Below are 26,421 nucleotides of genomic sequence, written 5' to 3'. Positions count from 1 at the left end.
GTTAAATATAATGTAACAATTTACTTTCATGCACCTCTGTTAGAAAAACCATAACAATAAGTACCATGGAAGTACCATTGTTGCAGTACCATGGAACAGAATACCATGGTACATAGTCCAAAAAAACTTATTATGGTCATTATATGGCACTATGACTAAAAACACACTAATCATAATACTGTGGTACTTTTTATGTGATACATATTATCAAAAGTATTTAATAAACAGTTTTGGAACAGATCCAAATACATTTGTCGAGATAGCGATAATTATTCCTCATTTAATTCACTTTCAATGATACGATACACAACCTGTTGAGGACTGAAAAGTAATGACTTGCTGATTTATAGGTTACTAATTAGCAGTTGAATATTTCATATATGATCACTAACAGTCAAAGTGTCACTGGAGCACTCGCACAGGAGTAATTAAAAATACTGACGTAAGGTTGTAACCATAGAAGTGACCAGGTCAGCGCCAAGAACTGGTGTTACCTGGCATCTAAGAACTACTTAAAAGTTGGAGTCCACACTGACACACTCTAATTTCAGTGATTAAAAATGTAGCAGCTCCGTCCCCAATTGGAGTAAGTGCAAAGGTGAATAATGACAATTTTCTTCAATGAGCATGTGTTCCTGAGGGTGTGTGTACAATTTGACCAAACCCTTTCCCTTTGGTGACCCACTGACATCTATGAGAGAGAGAGAGAGAGAGAGAGAGAGAGAGAGAGAGAGAGAGAGAGAGAGAGAGAGAGAGAGAGAGAGAGAGAGAGAGAGAGAGAGAGAGAGAGAGAGAGAGAGAGAGAGAATTAAGAAGTAATGGAAGAATACACCAACTGTACATCAAGAAATTCTTAAAATTAGATGTGTGAAGGCATTAACAACCCTTTAGCTTAATTTTCAACTTCATCATAACTAAGTAAAAAAAGTATCATTATGATTTGCAGGAAACATCTTGTACTGTACAGTGAGTGTAAATTAAATTCCAAAATAAATGTAAACATAACATTATTTATAAGACAACAATAAATAATTTGAACTAAATGATTTCAAAAACTAATACCATATTTATATACAATGACATATCAAATCAAGTTAACATTGGAATTTAGTTCTGATAAAGTCAATGGATGCAATGGAAAACGATTCAAAAAGAGTTGCTAAATTGCTTAATTGTCTTAATACATTTTGGAGGCACCATACAGGAATCACGATGGCGTTGGCCTATAATTGAAATGCTTTTCAGTATGTTATACTGCCACCATATGGAGTATATTGGTATATGCCCAAAAACATGGGGATACAAACCATTTGAAGGAGATTGAAGAAGTCTATGGAAGCTTGTTTCCGCCACAAAATAAAAATAAATAAAAGATAATTGCGACTTTTTATCTCACAATTGCGAGTTTACATCTCTCAATTCTGACTTTATTTCTCAGAATTGCGAGATATAAAGTCAGAATTGCGTGAAATAAAGTCAGAATTCTGACTTTTTTTTCTCGCAATTGCGACTTTATATCACGCAATTCTGACTTTATATCTCAGAATTCTGACTTTGTATCACGCAATTCGGCGGAATTGCGTAAACAAGCTTCCATAGAAGTCATTGAGCGATATAATTATGACTTGTAAAAACTGATGACTGTGCACAATTAAAATCGTTATTTATAAATTCGTTATTAGAACTAATTTATTATTGTTATCTTTCTCTATAGCTCAATAAAAGTCATGGCAGCAGGTGACAAAATGGAGGATAAATGATAGATGTAATAATTTATCAAAGGGTTATTAAGGTTTTATTAAGGGTTATGCACCTAAATACTCTTCAGCTTTTATTTTTAGTAAGTGCATTTTTATAGGCCTATAAATAAAATGCTATAGGCTATATACATTATATAAATATTTTTATAAACGTTTTCTTTATAAAAATAGTTCACTAAACATTCATTCGAAGAACATATGCAACCATAAATTCAAATAAATTTAAGTAGGCAATGCATATAGGATGCATGCAAACAGTTCGGTTGTGAATTTACGAATTGATTAGGTAAACGATTAAACAACTACAGCACCAGAATACGGTCAGTGCTATTTGTGCCACACACACACACACACACACACACACACACACACACACACACACACACAAACTTTTATTAACGAGAATAACAACTGTATTCTAACGACATGAGTGACCAAACCTAATCTAACTCAAGCCATTGTGATGTAGGCTACTGGCTATTTTCATGTGGCTTATCCTACAAAAGACGAAGAACTGTATGACGATTTTAGATAGGCTACAGTCGCGGTCTTTTAGGCCTAACGTTACCTGAGCTGATTCATTTGTTTCGTGGCCTGTTCGCGTTCAAAATGCTGCCGACGATCGACTAAGCTTTAAAAAAACAAACTTTAAAAATCGCTATTCGCCCAGTAATTACGTCGAGTCGATTAAATAAGACTTTCCTTGTTAAAGACGCCATCTTTAATAAGCACCTTAGACACTGTCACTATGCCTACAGGCCTTAGAGAGTTAACGCAGATATAGGCTACAGCAGCTCCAATACTTTATGCAAGCTATTGCATGAAGAGAGCCGTAAATGCGGTTATTAAAGGGATTCACCCAAAAATTAAAGATTAAATTAAATTAAAGATTGTTGGTAACTAGATAGTAGACAGCACCCATTGACTTCCATTGTATATTTTTTCAATGGCTGCCGTCAACTGTCTGGTTACCAACATTCACTAGCTAGCATATAGCCAGAAAATAGTCTCTCTGGGTGTGCATACGAAAAACTGGGCGTGCCACATTTATTGTCAGATTAATGTGAAAAAAAAACCTGACTTTGCATATCACTAACTTTACAGAATAAACTGGGTTGATGTATAAAACTATACTGGCTTGACATTAAGCCTTTTCATGTGATTGTCCTTCGAATAAGTAAATCAGTCATTCACTTGTCCAAGTAAAAAAAAAAAAAAAAAATTGTCCAGAAAAGTATTTTTTTTTTATTTTTTTTATTTGTCTTTTGGGAAACAGGCTATAATTTATTCTGAAGCAATATTCTCATCAGTGTTCAGTCAGCTTTGACATATATAAATCTGCATTTTTATGATATTTTAATCTTTATAAAGGGCATTTTCCCCTAATCGTGTTATGCTTTAAATTCTTAAATTTGATCAATAAATTAAATAGAATAAAAATTATAATAATAATAATTAGCTCTTACCAATCAAATTAAATAATTTACACTGAAAAATTACAACTGCATTAAATAATGTTATGAGATTGTTTTAAATATTTTTTGAATATACAAATATGAAATATTGGAAAGAATGATACTTTTAAACACGCAACTAAACCACCAGTAGGTGGCGACAGGTGCCCGTTTTAATGAGTCATTGAGCCATTTATTCAAACGATTCGTTTCGTCAATATGTTAAAAATATGAAAACGCCACAAGAATTTTTACCACTGTATGCTCATTGAGTTTCTTTATGTTTGTTTCCATTTCTCATTAGGCGTGAGCCTCAAAAGCACAACCTTGTTACTTGCGGCTGTTTGCGGATTGGTCAGCAGTATTTTTTTTAATGATAATAATTAAATTTTTTTATTAAATTTTAAATTAACAAATAATGTAAGTAAACAACAATAGCCCACATTTAAAAAAACGTTTTTTATTAAGACTTTAAAAAATAATTCTGCATCTATTTTTAGATGTGCCAGCGCCGGCACACCCGTGGCTATACGCCTATGCCAACATTCTTTAAAATATCTTATTTTGTGTTCAACAGAAGAAAGAAATTCATACAGGTTTGGAACAACTTGGTAAGTAATGACAAAATTTTCCTTTTTGGGTGAACCATCCCATTAACAACAAACTCTAAAGGTGTGTTCGACTTGAAGAGGCGCTGCACACTGCACAGGCCGATCGGTTTATGACATCAAAGTACTGTGAGAGCAATTAGAATGCGTGAGAAAACGTGAGAGTGACTAGAATCCGTATGCTTTCAAATCGCTCTTGCGGTACTTTGATGGCATTCGCTTTAAGCCAAATGTGGGTATCTACAGACTGGAGAAATGGCCGTGACTATAGGGGCATGGAGAAAGGTCTTTATATTTGGCTGCGAAAGCTGAATGTCAGGGGCTGTGTCCGAAATCGCACCCAGGTCACTATTTGAGGGGACAGCATTTGTATTGGTGTCTGAAACCATAGTAGACGTAATCGAGTGCACATCTTCAATCCCACAATGCACCGCAACAGCGAGTGTAAAACTGATGTACGCTCAACGGCTAGATAATACCCATAATGCACTGTGAGAGTCCTGTGCCGAATGAATTCCTGCGTCTGACGGTCTAGAAGATGGTGCCCACAGCTATTATCCTCTTAATTGATTTTGCACGGGCACTGCACTAGTATTCATAAATACTGTGTGTGTGTGTGTGTGTGTTTGCTGCTTCTGTAGCCATTCCAATAGTTGAGAGTTCTAAATGTTCTGACATCATAGAGGAGCTTCATCTCTAAACTGCAGCTCTGACTCTGTTCTGCTGTTGGTGTGTTATATTGTACTGAACAGATCGAAAGGCTTTCGAGACTTTCTGCAGATATCGACAACAAATATTGAATTGACTTGCGACATTCAGTGTCCATTATGGCACTGTTCAGCACTGTGTGTAGACAACTGTTCGGGTGTTTCACACACTTCTTGCCTCAGAGGCATCGGTGCAAGAAGCAGAGAAACTTCCGGAGAAGTGTAAGGCCTTCACTGTCAACGACAGACGCCGCAAGGTAACGTTACCTGAGAAGAGCCAGAATGGAGAGAGAGAGGAGGAAAGAGGAGGAGGAAGACATAAAGATGAGGCCAAAACAGACAGAGAGACACTTGAAAAGATAAAGATGAAGAAGAACAGATGTGTGCATCAGAAAAAAAGAGAGAAGCCGAGTCTGGAAAAGCTGATGGATGGAGGAACTGAGCTTAGAGAAACTGCAGAAAAGAAAAGGAAGGAGAGAAAACGGAAGACAACAGTTCTTCTCGTGGAGGTCAAACCTCTGGATCCAGTGAGATCTTCCCAATTGAAGCCAATAGAGGGAGAAATCCCGATGTTTCCCAGTGTCTCCGAACACGTCGCTCTTCCAGCCGCTCGCTTCAAACTCCTGCCGCCAGTGACAAAACCACACACTCATCCTCAGAAACCAGTTCCCGCATCCGAGGAGGAGTTTTCCCTGATTCAAGCGGTTCATGATGAAGCTGTTTCCCTCAAACGCTCCTCACCCCGAGTGTGTCCTTTAAAACGTGTTCCTCCACGCCCAACTCCTGCACCGGATGAGCTATTTTCCCTGCGACGCTTTTCATCCCGAGTGTGTTCTCCCGAACGTCCCCTTTGCCGGAAGCCTCATCTGTTCCCTTCTTTCCCGTCTCCACAACTTGTGCTGGTAAACATCGAAGATGAGGAGAACGAGTACGTGGGTCTCACCGGGAAAACCTTCTGGGACTCACTCAAACGCTCCCGAACGCCGGAGGCCGAAGTGAAAACGGGAAAGATGTTTGCTTGGATGGAGAAAGAGGAGGAGAGGGGTGCAGGAGGAAGAATGGCCGAGCGAAGTGGAGGAGATCCATTAGAATGATTTCTGAAGGATCGACACTGAAGACTGGAGTAATGATGCTGAAAATGCAACTTTGCATCACAGAAATAAATTATATTTTAAAGTATATTAAAATAGAAAACCATTATTTTAAATTGAAATGTGCAATCTGTATTTTTGATCAAATAAACGCAGGCTTGGCGTGCATAAGATACTTCTTCAAAAACATTAAAAAAAAATAGTAATGTGACCAATTTTCTTTGACCGGTACTGTACATACTATAAGGCTATATACTATTGCTGCATAATTATCAAAAAAGTCCTTTCACGTCACCATTTCGCGTGTTGTTGTCAGTCTACACTTCACATATAGGCTTGAAGGCCTGGGCTTCATTAACCAACTATGATAGTTAAATCAAATGGTAAACAGTGTATCAATATAGATAGACTAAATACAAGTGACCTGAATACTACTTCCCATTAATTCTACTCTTGGTGCTGGTTTTGTGCAGTGCTTTGTAGCCTACTCAGTTAACATCCAATTGTTTCAACGACGCAGATTCAGAATTTCAGATCGCTTTATAAATGTAGGCCTACTGTCCTGTCCATGTAATTTTCAAACAATTTACAAACAGACATCAGTGAATGTGACATCAGGCTAATATGTGGATTATTAATTGAATCGACACATACCCCTGATTATTGAAAAGAAAAGTTTAAAAATGGTTTGTTTTTTTATTTTTTTCCTTCCGTCGGGCCAAACTCACTGAACGAACCATTTGGCTCGAGACGAGAGCATCGGTTCCCGAGCAGACTGGGATAGCCTACCTACCTACATTTACATTCACTCCTTCATGGGGACTATTATTAGTGGATTAATATAGGGAATAGTGAATGAGTGTGTAGGGGTGATTTTGAACACAGCATGGTTAGGGGTTATTTCTTCTGTTGTCATCTTTCAGCATGCCTTGTTTCCATCTAACGTTACTGGCGCACGATATACAGGATATAGCCTGGCTACAGGAAACCGCAGCTGAATATTTTCGGTGAACTGATTCAAAAGATTCGAGTCACTGAGATGAATCAAAATCCCCACCATTATTTAACACTGACAGGCGCGCGCCCGACTATGGGTGTGCACGACGGGCGCCCGTGAACGCGCCCGGCTCTCCTCTTCCGCAGAGTATCGCACAGCAGCAGCAGCAGTCAGCGGGAGGATGGATGGAGCGGGCTCGTTTGGAGCGGGCCGAGCCGGTTCGGCCTTTGATCCGATTGCGTTCGTCAAACAACCTCAGACAATCCTAAGAGTGCTGGCATGGGTAAGAACGGCAATCTCCTATGAATTCTGATTGGCAGATTATGTATTGCCGTCGTTTATATTCCGCTTATTGTCAAACGATTATAATAACGGGTTGATTTTCCAACACTCGTTTTCTATTTTTATTTTCTTTGATAATCTGTATTACACTAAAGCCGTTTTTAATCGTGTGATTTAATGATTGGGTGTTATTATAGGATGCTGTCTTCTTTAGGTGGACGCGCGTCAGATGTTGCTGTGGTAGTGACGCACGCACCGCGTGCGCGCATTTTTTTAAATGGCTGTTGTGCCACTGGTTGCAATTTGGGTCATTCCTAAAATATGGTAATAAATATGCGACTTTTATAATAATATGATTAACAAAAAACAAGGGTGATATTTCATGAAAAATATTTCAAGGTTCATTCTAGGTCAATCATAATATCTTATGAAATAATATGAAAGTTAAGAGGAAGTGACTGCACACATGCTGATGTCCCTGCCAAACTGTAAAGTCATTGATTCACCTCTAAATGTCATGTTTCCACTTGGTTTACCTAAGTTACATGTCATTGGTGTCTGATTAACAGTGTTTTTTAAAAACATTATTTTAAACACAAAATATTAATACCAGCTCTTATTTAAACACTTGACACATGATTTGAACAGTATACTGTATATACTGTATTGTTTTGGCAGACACTTTTTCCCTTTTACAGTATCACAGTAAGCTTGCCTTGAACTATAAATAAACATACAGTAGTAACTTCATGGATGACTGATATGACACACCCATTACCAGATATCTCTGTGCCTAAGGGCAGAGGAAGATAGTGTTTTGATTTTTTAAAAACTATTTTTTTAAACTGGCTGATTTAATTAAATGTATGTTATTTAATGACTGAATCAACCTGCATTGGGTTACACCAACAAAAGGGGATCCGATAGGGCTTCCTAGAGGCATGTTGCTTCTTCCTTTAACACAGTGTTTCATCCAGCCAGCCAATAACCAAAGCAGCCGCAACTGTTTCTATGACGACTGTGTGATGTGATGTATGCGTCAGTATGGAGTTTCATTGGCAAAAATAGCACATGGCACCATGATTCCTGAGCATTGCTACTGATTTTCTCTTACTGTTACTCCAACCCACACACGCACACACACACACACACACACACACACACACACACGTTTTTTGGTAATCTCTTGTCTTGTTTGAGTGGGTGTGGTTGAGTGCGTGATCTGTTGCATTAGTGTGAATTAGCCACATTTTCTCTCTGAGGTGTAAATGAAATTCTTTCTGGAGAAATGCACTCTACTGCACGGCATCGGTAAAGAGAATGATGTGTCACTTCCATTTAGCATGTATAATATAAGAGAAGAAAAGCTTTACTTAGATGCCTTCTGAGAATGCAAATAATTGAAAGGTTTTTATTAATTTAACGCCAGGGATAAAGTTTATGGAGCTATTTCTGTGACTCATGTCTTTTCTCTCTCTAGATCTTCTCCATGGTGGTCTTTGCTTCTATAATAAATGAGGGCTATGTGAATATGGGCAGCGAGCGACTGCACTGTGTCTTTAATAAGAACGCAGACGCCTGTAACTATGGTATCACGATAGGAATATTGGCTTTCTTAGCCAGCGTCTTCTTCCTGGTCCTGGACGTCTACTTCCCCCAGATCAGCAGTGTCAAAGACAGAAAGAGAGCAGTGTTGTTGGAGATAGTTTTTTCAGGTAAAAAATTTCAGTCATTAATCACGTTGATTTTATGTCTGAAATACAGTTACAGTAATATCCAGTGTCAGTGAGTGTTTTTTATTTACCTGTACATTTACAGTCACTGATACAGGCACACCATGTTCCCCCGATAAACTTTGCGTTCGCTCTCAAAATGTTTGCGTTCCCCTTTGCGTTCGCTCTCAAAATGTTTGCGTTCCCCTTTCTGTTCGCTCTCAAAATTTCTGCGTTCCCCTTTGCGTTCGCTCTCAAAATGTTTGCGTTCCCCTTTCTGTTCGCTCTCAAAATGTTTGCGCTCCCCTTTGCGTTCGCTTTCAAAATGTTTGCGTTCCCCTTTGTGTTCGCTCTCAAAATGTTTGCGTTTCCCCGAGAAACTTTGCATTTGCTCTCAAAATGTTTGCGTTCCCCTTCACGTTCACTCTCAAAATGTTTGCGCTCCCCTTTGTGTTCGCTCTCAAAATGTTTGCGTTCCCCTTTGCGTTTGCTCTCAAAATGTTTGCGTTCCCTCGAGAAACTTTGCGTTCGCTCTCAAAATGTTTGTGTTCCCTTTTGCGTTCCCCTTTGCATTTGCTCTCAAAATGTTTGCGTTCCCCTTTCTGTTCGCTCTCAAAATGTTTGCGTTCCCCTTTGCGTTCGCTCTCAAAATGTTTGCGTTCCCCTTTCTGTTCGCTCTCAAAATTTCTGCGTTCCCCTTTGCGTTCGCTCTCAAAATGTTTGTGTGGCGAGCAGGACGAGGTCGAGGGCCGTGGGAGGACGGCACGAGGCCGGTGGCGCGATTGCAAATGAGCGACACCTGCGCGAAGCACCGGTCTCGCATCTTTCACGGAGGAGCGGAAGCATAAAGGAGGAGCGACGACAGTGAAGAGCGAGAGAGGACAGGCCTGATTTTATTTGATGTTGTGTTTTGTTTTCTGTTTGGTGTTGCCAGCAGTCGTCCGTGAGGGGCTGCTGGCTTTTACTTTCATTTTGTATTTGTTTTATTTTGATTAAAAATGTTTGAATGTTCGCCGGTTCCCGCCTCCTTCTTCCCATAACATCATACCTCGTTACAGTTTGCGTTCCCCTTTGTGTTCGCTCTCAAAATGTTTGCGCTCCCCTTTGCGTTCGCTCTCAAAATGTTTGCGTTCCCCTTTGCATTTGCTCTCAAAATGTTTGCGTTCCCCCGAGAAACTTTGTGTTTGCTCTCTAAATGTTTGCGTTCCCCTTTGTGTTCCCCTTTGCGTTTGCTCTCAAAATGTTTGCGTTCCCCCGAGAAACTTTGTGTTTGCTCTCTAAATGTTTGCGTTCCCCTTTGCGTTCTCCTTTGCGTTTGCTCTCAAAATGTTTGCGTTCCCCCGAGAAACTTTGTGTTTGCTCTCTAAATGTTTGGGTTCCTCTGAGAAACTTTGTGTTCGCTCTCTAAATGTTTGCATTCCCCGAGAAACTTTGTGTTTGCTCTCAAAATGTTTGCGTTCCCCTTTCTGTTCGTTCTCAAAATGTTTGCGTTCCCCTTTGCGTTCGCTCTCTAAATGTTTGCATTCCCCCGAGAAACTTTGTGTTTGCTCTCTAAATGTTTGGGTTCCTCTGAGAAACTTTGTGTTCGCTCTCTAAATGTTTGGATTCCCCCGAGAAACTTTGTGTTTGCTCTCAAAATGTTTGCGTTCCCCTTTCTGTTCGTTCTCAAAATGTTTGCGTTCGCTCTCTAAATGTTTGCATTCCCCCGAGAAACTTTGTGTTTGCTCTCTAAATGTTTGCGTTCCCCTTTCTGTTCGTTCTCAAAATGTTTGCGTTCCCCTTTGCGTTCGCTCTCAAAATGTTTGCGTTCCCCTTTGCGTTCGCTCTCTAAATGTTTGCGTTCCCCTTTGCGTTCGCTCTCAAAATGTTTGCGTTCCCCTTTGCGTTCGCTCTCTAAATGTTTGCGTTCCCCTTTCTGGTCGTTCTCAAAATGTTTGCGTTCCCCTTTGCGTTCGTTCTCAAAATGTTTGCGTTCCCCTTTGCGTTCGCTCTCTAAATGTTTGCATTCCCCCGAGAAACTGTGTTTGTTCTCTAAATGTTTGCGTTCCCCTTTCTGTTCGCTCTCAAAATGTTTGCGTTCCCCTTTGCGTTCGCTCTCAAAATGTTTGCGTTCCCCTTTCTGTTCGCTCTCAAAATGTTTGCGTTCCCCTTTGCGTTCTCTCTCTAAATGTTTGCGTTCCCCCGAGAAACTTTGCGTTCGCTCTCAAAATGTTTGCGTTCCCCTTTCTGTTCGCTCTCAAAATGTTTGTGTTCTCCTTTCCATTCGCTCTCAAAATGTTTGCGTTCCGCCGAGAAACTTTGTGTTCGCTCTCTAAATGTTTGCGTTCCCCTTTCTGTTCGCTCTCAAAATATTTGCGTTCCCCAGAGAAACTTTGCGTTCGCTCTCAAAATGCTTGCGTTCCCCTTTCCGTTCGCTCTCAAAATGTTTGCGTTTCCCCGAGAGACTTTGTGTTTGCTCTTAAAATGTCTGTGTTTTTTATTTTATTTCAGTTAACGTTTATTTTATGTCAAGTAATGGCACGATAATAATTTTATTATATAAAATTATTTTTGACATTTTCCCATCCCTTCTCTTTAGGATTTTGGACGTTCCTTTGGTTTGTAGGATTCTGTTTTTTGGCCAGTCAGTGGAGCCATACGTCCCCTAAGGAGCTGCCGCTGGAGCAGGCGTCAGACGCAGCACGAGCAGCGATCGCCTTCTCTTTCTTCTCCATCCTTATCTGGGTAAGACATCCCACCTTCCCAGATACATACAATACAGTCACAATTATGTTAATTTTTGAGCGCCAATGTTGGTGTTTGTGTTTCAGGCGTATCTATGTCTTCTAGCAGTGCACAGTTTTAAGAACACTGCCTTTATGGAGGATAAACAGAGGCTTTTGTCCAAACAGACTAACAGTCTCTCAATAGTGTAGATTTAGATTTCCTGTTCTACTCTCAAGAGCACACTAACGTACGCTAGTCTGATAGTAGTACAAAGTGCTATCAATATGGTTGATACTAAGCATGCACTCTATAATAACTTAGATTTATAATAAACGTTATAAATCTATAAAGCTTAAAAACAAGAATAATGTGTCATAAATATTGGAATACTCATACTTCACATATAATGATAAAAACAAGTCATAAAATTGAACTTCTAGATCTAGTCAGAGAACTTTCTTCTTTTGTGTTTATACTGTAACTCGATCGGTTAACTCAAGCATTCCAACTAACTCTATGCTACTATGCTTGATATACTTCAAAAGCTTGCTTATGTTTCTCACTAACATGCTAATCAGACTAATATGCATAATCCTGGTTATCCTGACTAGGCGGGCCTTACGGTGTGCGCTGTTCAGAGGTTCCTGCTGGGTACAGACATGACACTGTTCACCACCGAGCCCGTGGGCGACCTGGCACCCAAGCAGCCGTACCCCTCCAACGATGTTATCGGTCAGACTACCGTCCCCGTCAACGCTTACCAGAGTCCACCGCTCATCGAAACCGTGGAGACCCGCCCCCCTGGATACAACATCCCGCCAGCCTTTTAATCCACAACCAATCAGAAGACAAGGAATATAGCAGCGCTAAAGGACAGAGTATAGACTGCCGTCAATGTTAGCTAAATGTATTGTATCGTATCGCGTTTTAGTAACAAGGTGGCGAAGGGATGATGCTCGCCTTTGTAATCCGCACTATAATACAGAATTAAATGATAATGTAGTCTCACGTTAACTTGAGCAGAAGTGGATGTTTTGGGACATTGATTGTCATTGCCTACCCACGCGTTTTACATTTACAGTCAGCAACACATTTTTGTCAAATTCACAATGTGCTATTTATTTAGTAAAGCATTTTATTATTATTACTATTTATCTTAAAAAAAAGTAGAAAAATAATTAAAGGTGCACTAAGTAATGCTTTTGCCATGGTAAAAATAATTTTGACCGATTATAATTTATTATAATAATTCAATTAATATGATGAAAAAGAATGAAAATAATTAATTCAACTAAATTGTCAGATTAAAAAGTGGTTTACAGAAATAAAGTGTGTTGTGGACCACCCTTGAATAGATGAATACATTTTTTAGACCATTGACATGAGAATCATATTTCATGTGAATATACAACATACAGAAAATTCATTTCTTTCAGGGTAAAACTTTTTTTCCAGTTAGCTACAGTTAGCTAGTGCACCTTTAATTATGATAAAGAAAATGCATTATACTTTTTTTGTGTCTGATTTTTAAGTAATAGCATCTTGGCATAGATGATCGACAACTGTACCAAACACATCATGTTACTGCAGTTAAATTAGTGCTGTCCACGTCATTTGTGTCAAAATATGTTTTTGTTAAGAAAGAATGAGCTAATTTTGTTTTTAAAAGTACTTACAGTCACTATCAAGAGAGAGTGAGAGAGAGATAATGAGAAAATGTCAGAGGATGAACAAATTAGTGTGTGTCTCTCTCTCTTTCTCTGTTTGTGTGTGTGTGTGTTTGATGATGGACTCTTGGGGCAGTAAGAGACATTCCAGATGAGATAACTGAGATTACTGGAACAGACTGTTTACTTTAACAAGCATACTTGTGCACATGTGTGTGTGTGGAATGTGTGTGTTTGCTCTAATCCCGTCTTGTTGCATGATATGGTAAAATGCCTCAAATCCCCCCTGAAGCAGAGAGTTAACTGTTATATTTTGTTAATGGAAGAAGTCACAGTGGTTATTAAAGTCTTCAAGGTCCATGAGGTCCTGAATAAAGATGAGCCAGTACAGTGAAGCAGTGAAGAGTGTGTGTGTGTGCTGTGATTCATGTTCCTTCTGACGTTACAAACCCATTTTAAAAATGAACAAATTCTGTTCCACAGAAAGAAATAACAGCATAACGTTTTAAAACGACATGAGTAAATGATAAGAGACTTTTCATATTTAGGTGAACAATCATTTGAATTCTAAGGAAATTCTGAGAGAAGGTGGAAAAAGGTCATCTAAATTATAATTGAAATTGTGCTGAAATAAAATAAAATAAAATATTGCATGAAAACCCCTTAAAGGGTTAGTTCACCCAAAAATGAAAATGATGTCATTAATGACTCGCCCTCATGTCGTTCCAAGCCCGTAAGACCTCCGTTCATCTTCGGAACACAGTTTAAGATATTTTAGATTTAGTCCGAGAGCTTTCTGTTCCTCCATTGAAAGTCAATGGACGGCATACTGTCCATGTCCAGAAAGGCAGTACAGACATCATCAAAGTAGTCCATGTGACATCAGTGGCTCAATCTTAAGTTTATCAAGCGACGAGAATACTTTTTGTGCGCAAAAAGTAAACAAAAATAACGATTTTTATTTTATTTTTAACGACTATTTCACGTAGTGTTTTTGCGCAGCGCGTCTATGTTGTACGTCACACGTAGGCTCACTATTGGCCGACGCTGGTCATGTGTGATGCGTGTGACGTACAACACAGACGCGCTACGCAAAAACACTACGTGAACTCACTCGAGGCCTAGAGAGAAGGAAATGAATAGTGGAATAAAGTCGTTATTTTTGTTCACTTTTTGCGCACAAAAAGTATTCTCTTCGCTTGATAAACTTAAGATTGAGCCACTGATGTCACATGGACTACTTTGATGATGTCTGTACTGCCTTTCTGGACATGGACAGTATGCCGTCCATTGACTTTCAATGGAGGAACAGAAAGCTCTCGGACTAAATCTAAAATATCTTAAACTGTGTTCCGAAGATGAACGGAGGTCTTACGGGCTTGGAACGACATGAGGGTGAGTCATTAATGACATAATTTTTGGGTGAACTAACCCTTTAAAATGAAAAAATATGTTTAAGTTGACGTTCGAAAGTGACTAAAACTGAAAAAAAAAAAAAAAATTAAAGCACAGGAAAAATATATATAAAAAAATAAAAATAAAAGCTAATTGAAAATATGAATAAATACTATAATAGTATATAAATAATAGTACAATAACACTGTTTAAAAAATGAAATAATAATACAAAAATTTACCCATTTATAATTAAACAATTAGTGGAAGACTTTGCATCACAGTGTTTTAGGTTTAAGCATAAAGAGACGGCGTCCTATTAAATCATTTCCATCAATCCAGTTTAATTAGCAAACGATCATGAATGTTCCCAGAAAGCTAAATGCCATAAAAGCCCTTGACAAGAAACTTGAATTTATAAAAAAAAACTACAGGTATGCATTCATGAATTTTATAGCACAGTGTGTCCCCTATAGCAGTGTGCTTTATTATGGCATAAGAAAAAACAAACGGAAATAAGGGCAAAATACAGTCAGGTTGATATACATGCTATTATTACCAGGTCAACACACAGAAGCTATCTGGTGCTTTTTTTTTTTTTGGTTTATCATTTCAAATATAACATGGTACAGTAAAAACTAAAACCAGCTATGAATAAGTTTGATAACAAAAAGCTTGCAAATGAATTTTGGGGGATGGAATTCTCCACAAACAGGGATAATCTGGCATCCGGTTAGATTTAAAAATCTCACGTTTTAATATACTATTAACTAACATAATATTCACAGCATTCCAAATAGCTAGTTTCAAATGTCAACCATTCAACCTTATTATTTGAGTTTTATTAAGTTAAAAAAAAATATATATATATTTTTTATTTTATTTTAAGGGACATCAGGACAGAGCTGTCGGTCAAAATGGGAAAACAAAGTAACTTGCGTTACTTATTTTAAAAAGTAACTATTTTGTTGTAAATTTAAAAGTATTGGGTTACATTACTTACTTAAGTAATCTGATTACTTTTACTTGTAATGCTTCCCATTCTGAACCCATTCTAGCAATTTTAATTATTGTAATACAGCATGTGGTTTACTCTCCTGAGGTGCATAAACAAAATCTTCTGAAGGTTATGCACCTCCTTTCACTGACACAAGTTATTGTTATTATTGATTATTATTATTTGAAGCCCCTATTAATGGAAAGTATTGGTTATGTGCATTCTGCCCTGTTTACACGCTGATCTGCCTCTTAAATGTTCAATGAATCACAATGAATTATAGACAGGAAACAAAGCATTACAAGCAAAATAGAAATCTTTTCAAGTAGTTAACAGTCTCTACACATTTAATGTCCATAGTTTATCAACAAAATGTTTCTTAGTGATACTCATGTGAAGAACGGCACCCAAAATCATCGAGCAGTCAAACAGCATTCTGGATCTCACACTGCATACATGACACACTTTCCTCAGAAATACTTATTCATATTTATCAGCCCTTGGTTTTCCCGAATTCCTTCATCACACTCTAGTTATTCATAAAATGCATTTTTAAAGATGCATACATGTGTATTAATGTGATTTTAAGAATGAGTAAACTACAGTGATTCATTAGTGTTTGCTATTTTTAAAGGGCTTTTCACACTCATTTTTAACCCCGGGTTAACATGTGACCTTTTTAATAACTGCTTGTTTATTAATGGAAATGTGGCCATGTACTACTCAAGTGCACTCAAAAGACAGTAAGATTTGTTTTTGACTCAAAAATAAAAACAGTAATATTGTGAAATATTATTCAGATTTAAAATAACTGTTTACTATTGTATTATATTTTAAAATGTAATTTATTCCTGTGATGCAAAGCTGAATTTTCAGCATCATTCCTCCAGTCTTCAGTGTCACGTGACCCTTCAGAAATCATACTAATTTTGTGCTGAAGAAACATTTCTTATTATTATTGTCACAGTTGAAAACAGTTGTGCTGATTATAATTTTCGTGAAAACTCTGATACTTTTTTTTAATGCATGAATGTTGCTTAATCTAGGGTTAAAAGTGGCCTTAACCTGAGGTTTAAAAAGCTGTTAACCCAGAGTTAAGTGTGAAAAGCCTTCAGATGTTCATGCAGTGGAAAGGATTCACAATTTTGATGCACATCTGCCTTTATGTGAGGAAATGTTACAGATACTGAACAACCTTAACGTTGTTGCAAATACTGCAACATTGAATGGAAATAATATTAATGCTATTCAATATGTGTCGGGACTTCTAAACATCTCTATGCAAATGTAAATACTTATTATTGACTTCATCACCAGTTTGTTTCCAGTCCAAAATAAGAGTGTGAGCATCCATGCTAGCTCATTTCTTTGGAAGCTTCTGTACTTGTGCTTATGGAAAAAAAAATTCTTTTTTTTTTTTAATCAAATGTTTACATGAAGCATGTATAGTGCACTGCAGTTCAAAAGAAAGAACACTTCATGGTTTTATAATTTAATGATAATCTCTACTGAAAATAATTTTGACTTCTCAATTTAATAAAACCAACAAAACGTGTTACAGTAATGCTCTTACAACAAAAGTCTAAGGGGGAAATATTCCAGAGGGTTTTAAGGCGTCATTTTAATATAATTTAAGTTGCATGACTTGTAGAGCCAGTGTGATTATACTCAGAAATTGAAGGCAGAAACCAAACTTAAGTTTTTAAGTTGAAATAAGGTGGAAATGTTTTACAGTGTAAAAGTCCTTTTCTGGTATATTTGCATTGACTAAAGTTTTAAAACATGAACTCAACAGATACATCTATTTATTTGTCTTTTTTTTTTTTTACTTTTATTTCAAATTAATATATTATTAATTGATTTATTTATTCATTTTACTTTTTCTTTTTTTTTTCTTCTTTTTGGCACTCAGTCCTCCATAAACTTTAAAAATGTTTTTTTTTTTTGTAATTAAAACAAATATTAAGAGTTATCATTGTTAACAAAAACAAAAACTATAAAAATATTTCTGTTAATTAAAATAAAGCTGAAATAAAACAAAATATAAATATTAGTTGAAAATTTTTAACTAAACATTTGTTGCCAATTAATGTTGTCTTAAACTGAAATATGTTATAGGACTAAAATGATTAACTGGAAATAAATTAAAACTAAAACTAAGTAAAACCTAAATAAAAATAAATCAAACCTAAATAAAAACAAATACAATGACTCATTACTCATTCAATGCTCAAATTAAAAAACATTAACGACAACTAAAAATATAAAAGTAAAAGCTGCAGTAATTAAAAATATTAATAAAAGTATAATAAAACTAAAATAACAGATTATTGGAGTGCATTTTACAAGAACATACTATTTCAGTTTTCAATTTTTTTGTTAATTTTCAATGTGTTTGTACTTATTTGTAAAAACAGTTTGAAAGTAAATCCAACACCAAATGTATAACTTTGCATAGGGTTAGTAGGAAGGCAATGTCATCACAGTAGTGTCATGTCGACACAATGTTGAATTCTTGAACTGTAGTTTTGAATTGATTTGATCCTGCTGCAATGTTTCGCCCCATAGACTTCCACCGCATCACTGTACACACACTATTTTTTACAAACAGAGGAATGAATCAAAATAATTTTCTGATGTAGAGCTTGAACACGGAACATTCCTTTATCACCGTTTCTTCCTGAAGGCCAACAACATGTAAAACTCTGACCCTTTACAAAAATATCACATGCCACACATATATACAATAATCATTTCATCCATTCAGCTACACAATCAGCATTATGAAACATGCATATGTTTCAGCTAAAATATTTCTATGTGCCGTATACTCTGTATAAGACAATAAGGTGTTACAGTTATGGTACGACTGTTAGGTTAATTAATCATGTGACATAAGGGTTTGTTTGAAGATGAGACGTACTGTATAGCGCTGACATTTAACCCTCATGTTCTGTTGAGATTGGCTAACTAATAAGAATTTAAAAATGAACTCATTATATCCTTACCAATTCTTTTACTCCGTTCCTCTGGCCTGATCAAAACTCTCTTTTTTACCACAGATTTACTATTATCCAGTACAGTAATGTTGTTTTTGTCTGGGGTCAAAATGATAAAACACATCATATATATATATGTAACCCAGTAGAATATAATTATTCATTTAATGGGTTATCTCAATTTATTAGCTTTTATTTAGTTCTAATCCAGAGCTAAAATGTGAATTATATATACATCTCAGTATAGTTTGTATAAGGTGTTTGTTCCTTTAAGAGCGTTCGTGCATATTACGAGTTTGATTGATGTGTACATGTGGAAAACGTGGCATTAACCATCAAGTTAGGTGTTTCTTATTTTATTGGTTTATGCAGAGAATGTCTAATATGGCGAGAAGTTTCACTCTCAGTAAACTTCCGGCTTCTGAACTGGTTGCAGTTCCTCTCTGATTCCACTCCATATGGGGGCGCTCACAGGATGAGTGCAGAATGAATGGAGGTCTATGGCGATATACCAATAAAAATCTTTTCTCAGGATATAATTTTTTGTCTAGTAATTTGAATGTTGTATTCGAAAGGAGATGCAAATAAATTACACATTGCTGGGTGTTAGATTTTTTAGAGTCACTTATTTGCTTTAAAAAGTTAAAGTGTCAATGACGTCATACACATGTACTACCAGAGATACTGCTTTACGGCAATCCTTCAGTCACTTTGGTGCTTTCGCGCTCTGCACTTTCTTTTCACTCGAGGCATCAACAACACAGCTGACACAGGTAAAATACACGTGCTAGAAGAGTTTTTGTTTTGTTTGTTTCTGGTCCCGCTGCGGATGACACGATGCCATCAAGCGGTATCTCTGGTCATTATCAGTCCTTCACTGACCAATCAGCGTTCATTAGCAGAATGCTAGCGTGTTATGGGCAACAACAACTCAGCCTGTAAGAAATCGAAAGGACATAAGTACTCGTTCATTCAACTTTCGACCTAAAACCCACGTTGAACTTGCAAAATCTACAATCAGATTTGAGATTTATCAACGGCAATCGGGTGAAAGAGACACATTTAGCCGTCTAGCCCCATAGACTCCCATTCATTTTGCACTCATGGCGATCGCCCCCAGTGGAACTCTGGTGGAACTACAACCAAAATTCGGTACAATAGAGCTTAAAGTCCGCGTGAACCGGAAGTTGCAAACGACTTTTCTCCAGTGTTGTGACGTATTTCCCAGTGAAACGGAATATTGAACAGAGGGCAGGGTTTTACTCTAGCGCTCCTCCTCTCCATCTCTGCTCATAACAGACTAACGGTTTGAGGGGAGTGGTTAAGCGTTGCCCAACCCAAGTCCTCAAACATACACTGTTAGAAAAATCTGTAGAAATTACAGTATTACTGGCAGCTACTTGCCAGTAACTTACTGTAGATTTAAATTGATGTTATTTACTGGCAACAATTTGTTCAAAATTAAATGAACATTAAACATTAACAAATCTTTATCTTTACAGAATAAAACTAAAATAACATCCTCATGCAAAGCATTCTGGGAACCAAAATCTGAAGGAAAAAAACAGAAAAAGGTTGATGAAGATTTCTGGTTCCCAGAATGCTTTGCATTAGATTGTTATTTTATAATTTTATTCTTTAAAGACAAAGACTTGTTAATGTTTAATGTTCATTTAACTTTGAACAAACTGTTGCCGGTAAATAACATAAATTTAAATCTACAGTAAGTTACTGGCAAACAGCTGCAAAACTACAGCAAATTTTTTACAGTGTACGTCATCAGGGAAGGTCCTCCAATGCAGAGGGGAGGGGCATTTTCAGATTTTGATTAAAGATTATGAAGCCAAAAAATTTTTTTGTGTGGATTGACTTGCATGGATGAATTGTTCACCACAAAACGATCAATTTAGGCAAACAAAGTAAATATGGTCAATTTTGATTTCATGTGGACTTTAATAGGGAGTGGGCAGGCTCTCCGTAGACGGGCTCTGGTTTATGTGAGTTAAGTCCCGCCCTCGCTGGTGTTTTTGTGTAACTTGAGTGGGTTGTTCGAGAGAGACGATATAGTTGAGATTGACAAGTGCGGGAGTTGAGAATGAGATAGACGCGTTTGCGGTAAGAGAGTTATTTGATTGACGATTTACAAGTTTAAAAATCTTTAACTGTAATGTAGATCAGAGGTGAAGCACTGACACAGAGATGAATCGCTTGTGTGTGCTTCTTTGAGATTGCCGCGAGTGTTTTACGGCCGTTTCCAGTGTTGTTAATCTGCCGTGCAGGCGCGAATACAGACTGTTCAGGTTAATTATCAATGCGCATATCCGCGCATCTGAACACATATGAAAATGGTGTGGTGCAATGGATAAGACACATGCCTTTGGTGTGAGAGACCTGGGTTCGAATCCACTGTGAGACACCAATGTGTCCCTGAGCAAGACACTTAACCCCTAGTTGCTCCAGAGGTGTGTGACCTCTGACATATATAGCAATTGTAAGTCGCTTTGGATAAAAGCGTCAGCTAAATTAAAAAATGTAAATGTAAAAATAATATATGAATACTCAGAGTATGTTTTATAATCTGTGAGTTATTGTATACATTCATCCCATTGAGGTCACTGGTTCAATCTATACTGAGTGTATTTGACCTAGTCCTAGAGATTCATTTCAGTAGGTCTGGCATCTGAGATCTTGCCCTTCAGGGGTTAATTTAGTGTCAGATTTAAATGCAATGTGATTACACTTCACATTATTAAATTCATGGTTTGAGCCAGTTAACATTTGATAATTCTATTCTAATTAAATCTTTTATTTGTTTTGTACTTTTACCAGTGTGTTATTCTTTCAGAAGTGTTTATGTTGACTTCATCAGTTAAGGGGCGTAGAGATTTAATTCTGAGTAACTTCGTAAAAGGAAAGTATAGATTATTATTCTAATTTTCGAAAAGAAAATGAATTCATTTAGTGACACCAGAGGGGCCTAACTTCAACATCTGTAGGCATATAGTTAAAGGTTGTCTAAGCGATGTCAGGCCAAAACATTTTTTGTCACATACAGCAAACATCTCCTCACTATCCGCTAGCTGCCTGTCCCCTGAACACACTGTAAAAAAACGCGGTCTCTGTAGACACCACAGGCTCCACAAACGGCAACAAAAACAAACTGTGCTCACCCGCACCCCGAAACATAACAAACAGAGCTCCAGCCAATAACCGACAAGAAGTGTTGAAGGGTGGGGTTTGCGCGTTTGCGGGGTTAGTGCGCGTGCACATGAGGTGGGTTTGTGGAGGAGAGAGATGAAGAGGGAAGTTTGAATTATGGCCGACACACGACCAAATAGACGACGTTCCGATGAACAGAACAACTTGCAAGAGGGACAAGGATAAGGAACGCGCGAAGTCCCGAATTTACATCGGAAAAACCTTTGAAATGTGGCGAGACCTCCGCCGGCAGAAGGGATTAGCTAGCAGCTACTATCCGACATTCAGTTGCTCTGTTTTTGCAGAACAGGTAAATCCACTTTTCTTTCTAAACTGACGTTCATGTTCGCCAAACCAACACAAGGATGTAATTAGCTAGATTTATGCTGTCAGCGTTAACTTTGGTGAATACAACATGTATGTTTCTAGCAGCGATCAATCTCTATTGTAAATGATCAAGCAAATTCACAGTAGGGCGACAATTTGTGTAAGTTAAGGGTTGTTTTCACCCACGGTTTGTCGTGAATTTGAATGTTCATAATAGGCTATTGACAACTTTGACTAAATTGGTTTACAACGCCGCCGTTGTTTATGCTCACTGGGAAACGCGAAGCGAAACGTTATCTTGCTATCATTGCGTCCTTGTATGGGAGCTATTTATAACCTCAGGTGGCAAAACGATTTTAAGATAATTTTTCTCTTTTTCTGCATTCTGTTCTGCAATATATAAAAGCATTTATCTAACTTGGCGACATTACACATTGAATGAAGTATCAGTAAAACTTAACTTTGTAGTGACTATTTTGACTTTCCTTTATGCCGGAAGGGAGGGGAGGAGGGAGGAGACGGGATGAGGAGGAGGGAGGGTCTAGCCAGCCTCCGTTTTGTTTGACAATAATTCGAATGTCAACAAGAAGAAACGTCTCCCGGGATCGCTTAGACAACCTTTAATGAATTTGGGGTGCTTTTCTGCTTAGTTACAAGTAAGACCGGTAGGGGGCGCTATATATATCTTTTTTTTTTTTTTTTTTTTTTTGCCAGCGAAAGATGATAATCTAATCTTTTAGAAAAGTAAAGCTACACTTCTCCTCAACAAACTGCACGATTTGAGGTATCATTCATTTCCAGTCACACAATTGGTGTTTGTCAAAGGTTAAAAAAAAAAAAAAAAAAAAAACATCAATGTCATGCATGTGAAAATTATTTGCATTTATTCATGCTTAATATACCTTGGGTCTCTGGGACTCTAAACATAAGGTACGCAAGTAATGTATAATTTTCATGGTGGATTTCTGAAGTATGTTAATTATAAAATTAACTTTAATAATTAGTTCTCATTAGGAAACTCATGAAATTAACTTTAACCCTATAAAGTCAACTGTATCATATTTGATACATACATTTCTAAGGCCTCTAAATTATCAACATGATCTAAACTTTGTTGAAAAACCTGTTCCTACATGAACCAAAATCTACATGCCATTTGATGTATACTTTATATATCATTCCCTTCAGGTTGTGGTACATGTGTCTTTTTGCTGTGAAATCTCTACTGATTTTTACAAAGAAAACATGAGTTTTATATTGTTAGTAATATTTCAAGTTTTTTTTAAATACATAATTTTTTTGAAAAATCACGTTAATATGTGAATATCAGATATGCTTATTTGATTCATCAGGCTTTTGTTGAACATTTTATTTATCTCTCAGGGCTTTGATCATAAAACTAAGCATTTAAATATAATCATATATTATTGGGAGATATAATCTCATTGATTTACATTACAAGCCATCAGAATTTCAACTTACTTTTTGGCCTTATAAATATCAGCAACTGCACCAAATTGCATATTTTTGCTCAGTTTGGGCCAAAAATAAAATTTAGGTGTTTTTTCCTCTCCCGATTTTTCTATATCATACTATATGAGTCATAAAAGCCTGATGTATCAAACACGATACTCAACAAAAATACAAATTCAAACTTTTTTCTTTATAAAATAATTTTGTCTAAAGGTTAATTTCAAAAAGTGTTCCATTTCAAAAGATTCCATTTTTTACTTCTATATGTCAGCCATTACAGTGTTCATTTAAATGACACTTTAAATGATCAACTTTCAGATCACAAACAAAATATGAGGGTTAAAATTGCACCGTCATGTGCAGTAATTATATGCCACGATGCAACATGGTTCTGTGATGGATGCTCATATGAATTCACATAAAATGCCACAATATCAACGTATGTGATGATGAACACTAACAAAAGTTCCCTAATCAATATGATCAGGCAAAAAAAGATCAGTTCCATCAGAAACACATTTGCATACTTTTGCCGACACCGCCTCTTCCTGTTATTAAAATGCTTTACGAAGAGGCGGAATGCGTGAGTGGCTTCCTGCGCGGTGTCCCGGGCCCTAGGCAACCGAATCCTCATTTCCTGGATCCCTAGTGCTGGCCATTCTGACCAATACCTTCTTCCTGAGGTGACTCTGAGCTGTGTCTCCCACGAGCCCCGACCGGGCCTCAGGAGCGAAGGAGTGCGTCGACTGGTCACTATCCGAAAGCAGGTCCGACAGGCTGCTCAGGGAGCTTACATCTGATTGGTCAAAAGAGAATTGTGGGAGGGGCAAATGACTAGGCAAAAGAGGTTGGTCCTGCACGTCAGGAAGATCTGAAGAGTCCCGTGGTAGAGCGGAGTCAAAGGACGGGGTCCGCCGCCTCAGAACTGTGCTGTGCTCCTGGCTGACCGCGTCGGTGGGGGGGTCGATGGAGATGCACGGAGGGCTCATTTTCTCCTTCTTGGGTGTTGGAGAAGGACCAGGTGATGGTGAAATTGTCTGCTGCTGAAGAAGCAGCTCCTCTCCGTGCGTCGAGTGACGGCGAGGGATGTGGAGCTGAGATAGGAAGCCGTTATTTTCCACACTGTTGTGCTTCCGTAGACTGTGAGCACTGGTGTCCGGTTGACGGGGCGTCCCACTGTGCAATGAGTCCTGAGACTGGGTGTCAGAACAGAAATGTGGGTTGTGGCTGTGTGCCCCACACCGAGAGGCTCTTCTTTGGGTGACGTTGGTGTTGAGTCGGACCGACTCGACTGAATCCCGTAGCTTGGTTTGTGCATGTGTGTGCATTACCTCGAGAGATCTGATGGAGTGCGTGTGGCGCGCGGTCTTTCGGCACGGGATGCTGCGCTGGCTGTACACGTGTCTGTTTGTCTGAACGCTCGCTGTCCGGCTGCGGGGAGGAGGAGGGGGCGAGGCCTGGGGGGAACAGGGGGCAGATCCACCGGTGAGGGGCATGATGGGTACTGTGAGAAGGAGATTATCACTGGAGCAGGGCTTGCTCGGGATATGTAAGGTGTCTCTGGAGTCAACGTTTGTGGAATCAAAGGAGTCACTCTTTATTGCTTGCTGTAGGCAAGAACAAAAATTCATCACACAACCATCTTGAATGCTTTATTGCAGAATTCTGTATTCATTTTCTTAAATATTGGAAAATATGTTTAATGTATTTATTGAAAATATAATTTATTTAATTTGATACAAAATATTATATATATATATATATAATTGAATATAGATTCAATTATATATTTTAAATGTATTACATATTGAATTACATATTCATATATGTTCATTGATTCACATTAAAAAGCTATCAGAATTTCATCTTACTGTTTTGCCACATAAATAGCATCTGCACCAAATTTCATTTTTTTGTTTTCTCAGCTTGCACCTCTGAATAAAACTGAGGTATATACACACACACACATATATATATTTATTATATAAATATACAAAAAAAACCTTTAATCTATCATTATCTAAATGAAAACAAATAATTGTGTATATATTTTATGTAGTTTAACAAAACTTACATTATATTCATATAATTAAATACATAAAACATATGTAGTTAAAATCAGAATTATAATATTAGCATAGCAATTAAAGGAATAGTTAACTTAAAAATGACAATCTTGAGGGTGAGTAAATAATAACAGAATTGTCATTTTTAAGTTAACTATTCCTTTAACATTAATTTCAGAATGTTTTAGTCTTTACAAATGTCCACATGATTGACATCTTAAATTTTGCATTTCATTTGTGACAAAGAAAAAAAAAGTGTATTTTATCTACTAGTCTAATTGATTTAATCTATTGTCAGCCCTAACATACACAAACAGACATCAGGATGAGAGTTACTGTAATACCTGTCTCTTCAGAGCTCTGAAGGCATTGCTAGATCTCGCTCTTCGGTTTAGAGGGTGGACAGCAGGAATGGAGGCCAGGCTTGTCTGAGATGCAGTTCCTTGAACCTGCATTACGGCACTATCTTCACCGGACTGGGTCCCGAGTGAGAGAGAGGAGCCTGAAAACACACCAACAGCTTTAGTCATATTCTCTCTCTATACGTGTGTTATGAACAGCCAGGACTGGCTTAGTTTTGTCACCTGGTAGTGTAGAGTCCTGTTTGGAGAATCTCTCATGAATGGATCCATATACAGGCTTAGCAGGATACAGCATGTAACTGTCATTAGGTAAGGACAGCATCCGTGACATAGACGGCCTCCCCACTGTCAGGAAGTTGCCGTAATTGGGGTCTTTGCCCTGCAAACACAACAAATCATTAAGATAAGAGCGCTTTAACTGTAACGATTTGCCATTTCTTAAAAACAGGCTTAAAGACACAGCATATTCTTAAAAAATATGACACATATTTATAAAATACAATATATAATTGTAATATTTATAAAAAATAATAACATAAATATGATATTTATAATAAAATAATATTTATATTATTTTAATAAATCAAATCAAAATAGATTGGTGCACTTCAAAATTGCATG

General features: G+C 37.5%; 2 protein-coding genes across 3 annotated transcripts in view; one reads left to right on the top strand and one right to left on the bottom strand.

The window, feature by feature from the left end:
• Positions 1 to 6,752: 6,752 nt before the first annotated feature.
• On the top strand, positions 6,753 to 13,385 carry syngr3b (synaptogyrin 3b). Of its 2 annotated transcripts, none has more exons than XM_081360390.1 (4): positions 6,753 to 6,900; positions 8,380 to 8,614; positions 11,190 to 11,335; positions 11,422 to 13,377. In XM_081360390.1, the coding sequence occupies exons 1-4, from the start codon at positions 6,799 to 6,801 to the stop codon at positions 11,524 to 11,526; spliced, it is 588 nt and encodes a 195-aa protein (XP_081216516.1). In that variant the 5' UTR covers positions 6,753 to 6,798; the 3' UTR covers positions 11,527 to 13,377. The 2 variants fall into 2 exon arrangements, with proteins under 2 accessions (XP_081216516.1, XP_081216515.1); XM_081360389.1 differs by having other exon boundaries at positions 6,773 to 6,900; positions 11,929 to 13,385.
• Positions 13,386 to 17,284: 3,899 nt separating this feature from the next.
• cacna1hb (calcium channel, voltage-dependent, T type, alpha 1H subunit b) overlaps positions 17,285 to 26,421 on the bottom strand; it is a 105,251-nt gene continuing 96,114 nt past the window's right edge. The window contains exons 32-34 of the mRNA XM_081362348.1: positions 26,023 to 26,179; positions 25,783 to 25,940; positions 17,285 to 24,979 (exon numbers count right to left, since the gene is read on the bottom strand). Coding sequence (XP_081218474.1) covers positions 23,987 to 24,979; positions 25,783 to 25,940; positions 26,023 to 26,179 — 1,308 coding nt within the window. The 3' untranslated portion in view covers positions 17,285 to 23,986. The remainder of the gene's footprint in view (positions 24,980 to 25,782; positions 25,941 to 26,022; positions 26,180 to 26,421) is intronic.

The sequence above is a fragment of the Scardinius erythrophthalmus genome, assembly GCF_964197995.2.
Source record: "Scardinius erythrophthalmus genome assembly, chromosome: 3".
Classification (NCBI taxonomy): Eukaryota; Metazoa; Chordata; class Actinopteri; order Cypriniformes; family Leuciscidae; genus Scardinius; species Scardinius erythrophthalmus.
This window is presented reverse-complemented; position numbering and strand designations above follow the sequence as displayed.

Coding starts and splice junctions, on each gene's coding strand:
- syngr3b (XM_081360389.1), top strand. CDS start 6,799: ATGGATGGAGCGGGCTCGTTTGGAGCGGGCCGAGCCGGTTCGGCCTTT. Junction 6,901..8,379: donor TCCTAAGAGTGCTGGCATGG/GTAAGAACGGCA, acceptor TTCTCTCTCTAG/ATCTTCTCCATGGTGGTCTT. Junction 8,615..11,189: donor GTTGGAGATAGTTTTTTCAG/GTAAAAAATTTC, acceptor CCTTCTCTTTAG/GATTTTGGACGTTCCTTTGG.